Source organism: Onychostruthus taczanowskii, unplaced genomic scaffold, assembly GCF_017590055.1.
Source record: "Onychostruthus taczanowskii isolate IOZ18803 unplaced genomic scaffold, ASM1759005v1 scaffold1155, whole genome shotgun sequence".
Lineage (NCBI taxonomy): Eukaryota > Metazoa > Chordata > Aves > Passeriformes > Passeridae > Onychostruthus > Onychostruthus taczanowskii.
In genome coordinates, this window is record NW_024498239.1 from 1 (window position 1) to 3,341 (window position 3,341).

At 64.6% G+C, this 3,341-nt stretch overlaps 1 protein-coding gene across 1 annotated transcript; it reads left to right on the forward strand.

The window, feature by feature from the left end:
* Positions 1 to 4: 4 nt before the first annotated feature.
* On the forward strand, positions 5 to 2,891 carry LOC121348225 (PDZ domain-containing protein GIPC1-like; the record flags this gene model as incomplete). The annotated part of the gene is made up of 3 exons (XM_041427521.1): positions 5 to 175; positions 824 to 1,009; positions 2,853 to 2,891. Coding segments are annotated over 3 exons (396 nt in total), but the record flags the coding sequence as incomplete, so codon positions are not given.
* Positions 2,892 to 3,341: the final 450 nt, after the last annotated feature.

The window sequence follows — 3,341 nt, forward strand, 5'->3', positions numbered from 1 at the left end:
CGGGGGGGCCCCGGGGGGGGTCCCGGGGGCGGCGCCGCCCCCCGCGCTGCGGCCCCGCCTGGTGTTCCACACGCAGCTGGCCCACGGCAGCGCCACCGGCCGCGTGGAGGGGTTCGGGAATGTCCGGGAGCTGTACGGGAAAATCGGGGAGGCCTTCGGGATCCCCCCCAGCGAGGTGAGACTGGGGGGACTGGGTTATACTGGGTTATACTGGGTTATACTGGGAGAGACTGGGTTAGCCTCGGAATGGGCGGGGAGGGGTTCGGGAATGTCCGGGAGCTGTACGGGAAAATCGGGGAGGCCTTCGGGATCCCCCCCAGCGAGGTGAGACTGGGGGGACTGGGTTATACTGGGTTATACTGGGTTATACTGGGAGAGACTGGGAGAGACTGGGAGGGACTGGGAATGGATTGGGAGAGACTGGGATGGCACGCCGAACACACCAATGTCCCCTGTCCTCAGTGTCCCCACGTGCTGCCCCGTGTCCCCAGGTGCTATCCCCACGTCCCCACTGTCCCCAATGTCCCCAGGTGCTGTCCCCACGTCCCCAATGTCCCCAATGTCCCCAGGTGCTGTCCCCAGGTGCTGTCCCCAGCCGAGGTGCTGTTCTGCACTCCCCAGGTGCTGTCCCCACTGTCCCCAATGTCCCCAGGTGCTGTCCCCAGGTGCTGTCCCCACGTCCCCAATGTCCCCAATGTCCCCAGGTGCTGTCCCCAGGTGTTGTCCCCACGTCCCCACTGTCCCTGTGTCCCCAGGTGCTGTCCCCACTGTCCCTGTGTCCCCAGGTGCTGTCCCCACGTCCCCAATGTCCCTGTGTCCCCAGGTGCTGTTCTGCACGCTGAACACGCCCCAGGTGGACATGGAGAAGCTGCTGGGGGGGCAGATCGGCCTCGAGGATTTCATCTTCGCGCACACGCGCGGCCGCCAGAAGGACGTGCAGGTGCTGAAATCCGAGGAGGCGCTGGGGCTCACCATCACCGACAACGGCGCGGGCTACGCCTTCATCAAGGTGAGACACACCTGGGACAGGTGAGACACACCTGGGACACACCTGGGACACACCTGGGACACACCTGGGGACACACCTGGGGACACACCTGGGACAGAGCTGGGGCTCACCATCACCGACAACGGCGCGGGCTACGCCTTCATCAAGGTGAGACACACCTGGGACAGGTGAGACACACCTGGGACACACCTGGGACAGAGCTGGGGCTCACCATCACCGACAACGGCGCGGGCTACGCCTTCATCAAGGTGAGACACACCTGGGACACACCTGGGACAGGTGAGACACACCTGGGACACACCGGGGACACACCTGGGACAGAGCTGGGGCTCACCATCACCGACAACGGCGCGGGCTACGCCTTCATCAAGGTGAGACACACCTGGGACACACCTGGGACACACCTGGGACACACCTGGGACAGGTGAGACACACCTGGGACACACCGGGGACACACCTGGGACAGAGCTGGGGCTCACCATCACCGACAACGGCGCGGGCTACGCCTTCATCAAGGTGAGACACACCTGGGGCAGGTGAGACACACCTGGGACACACCTGGGCAGGTGAGGCACACCTGGGGACACACCTGGACAAGGTGAGACACACCTGGGGACACACCTGGGCAGGTGAGACACACCTGGGACACACCTGGGCTAGAGCCAGTACAGGTGAGACACACCTGGGACAGAGCTGGGGCTCACCATCACCGACAACAGCGCGGGCTACGCCTTCATCAAGGTGAGACACACCTGGGCGGGTGAGACACACCTGGGACACCTGGGCAGGTGAGACACACCTGGGACACACCTGGGCTAGAGCCAGTACAGGTGAGACACACCTGGGACAGAGCTGGGGCTCACCATCACCGACAACGGCGCGGGCTACGCCTTCATCAAGGTGAGACACACCTGGGCGGGGGAGACACACCTGGGACACCTGGGCAGGGGAGACACACCTGGGGACACACCTGGGCTAGAGCCAGGACAGGTGAGACACACCTGGGCAGGTGAGACACACCTGGGACACACCTGGGCTAGAGCCAGTACAGGTGAGACACACCTGGGACAGAGCTGGGGCTCACCATCACCGACAACGGCGCGGGCTACGCCTTCATCAAGGTGAGACACACCTGGGCGGGGGAGACACACCTGGGACACCTGGGCAGGGGAGACACACCTGGGGACACACCTGGGCTAGAGCCAGGACAGGTGAGACACACCTGGGCAGGTGAGACACACCTGGGACACACCTGGGACAGGGGAGACACACCTGGGACACACCTGGGACAGGGGAGACACACCTGGGACACACCTGGGACAGGTGAGACACACCTGGGGACACACCTGGGCAGGTGAGACACACCTGGGAACAGCCCTGGGGCTCATCACACTGACAATGGAGCGGGTTACGCCTTCATCAAGGTGAGACACACCTGGGAACACGCCTGGAACCACATCTGGGCAAGGGAGACACACCTGGGACAGGTGAGACACACCAGGGGACACACCTGGGGACAGGTGAGACACACCTGGGACAGGTGAGACACACCTGGGGACACACCTGGGACAGAGCTGGGGCTCACCATCACCGACAATGGCGCGGGCTACACCTTCCACAGGGTGAGAGGCACCTGGGAACACACCTGGGCAGGTGAGACACACCTGGGGACACACCTGGGACACCTGTGACAGCAGGGTGGGGGCAGTGGGACAGTGCTGAGGCTCACCATCACCGACAACAGGTGACCCCAGGTGTGACCCAGGTGTGGCCCAGGTGTCCCCAGCCCCCCAAGTGACTCAGGTGTCCCCAGGTGTGACCCAGGTGTCCCCCCTGTCCCCAGCGGATCCGCGAGGACTCGGTGATGGCGCGCACGCCCCAGGTGTCCCCAGCCCCCCAGGTGTCCCCAGGTGTCCCCACTGGGAGCACTGGGCTGTACTGGGGGGTGTCCAAAGGTGCCCTCCACAACGGGGACCCCCTGTGACCCCCCCTCTGTCCCCATCTGTCCCCTGCGTGTCCCTGGTGTCCCCTGCTTGTCACCCCGCTGTCCCCCATGTCCCCTCCATCTCCTGTCCCCTCTGTGACCCCCCCTGTCCCCTGTGTCCCCTCTGTGTCCCTTCTGTCCCCTCTCTGTCCCTCTGTGTCCCCTCTCTGACACCTTTGTCCACTCCCTGTCCCCTGTGTGTCCCCGGTATGACCCACTGTCCCCGGTGTGACTCGCTGTCCCTTGTGTCCCCTGTGTGTCACTGTGTCCCCTGTGTGACCCACTGTCCCCGCTGTCCCCTGTGTGTCACCCCACTGTCCCCTGTGTCCCCGCTGTCCCCTGTGTCCC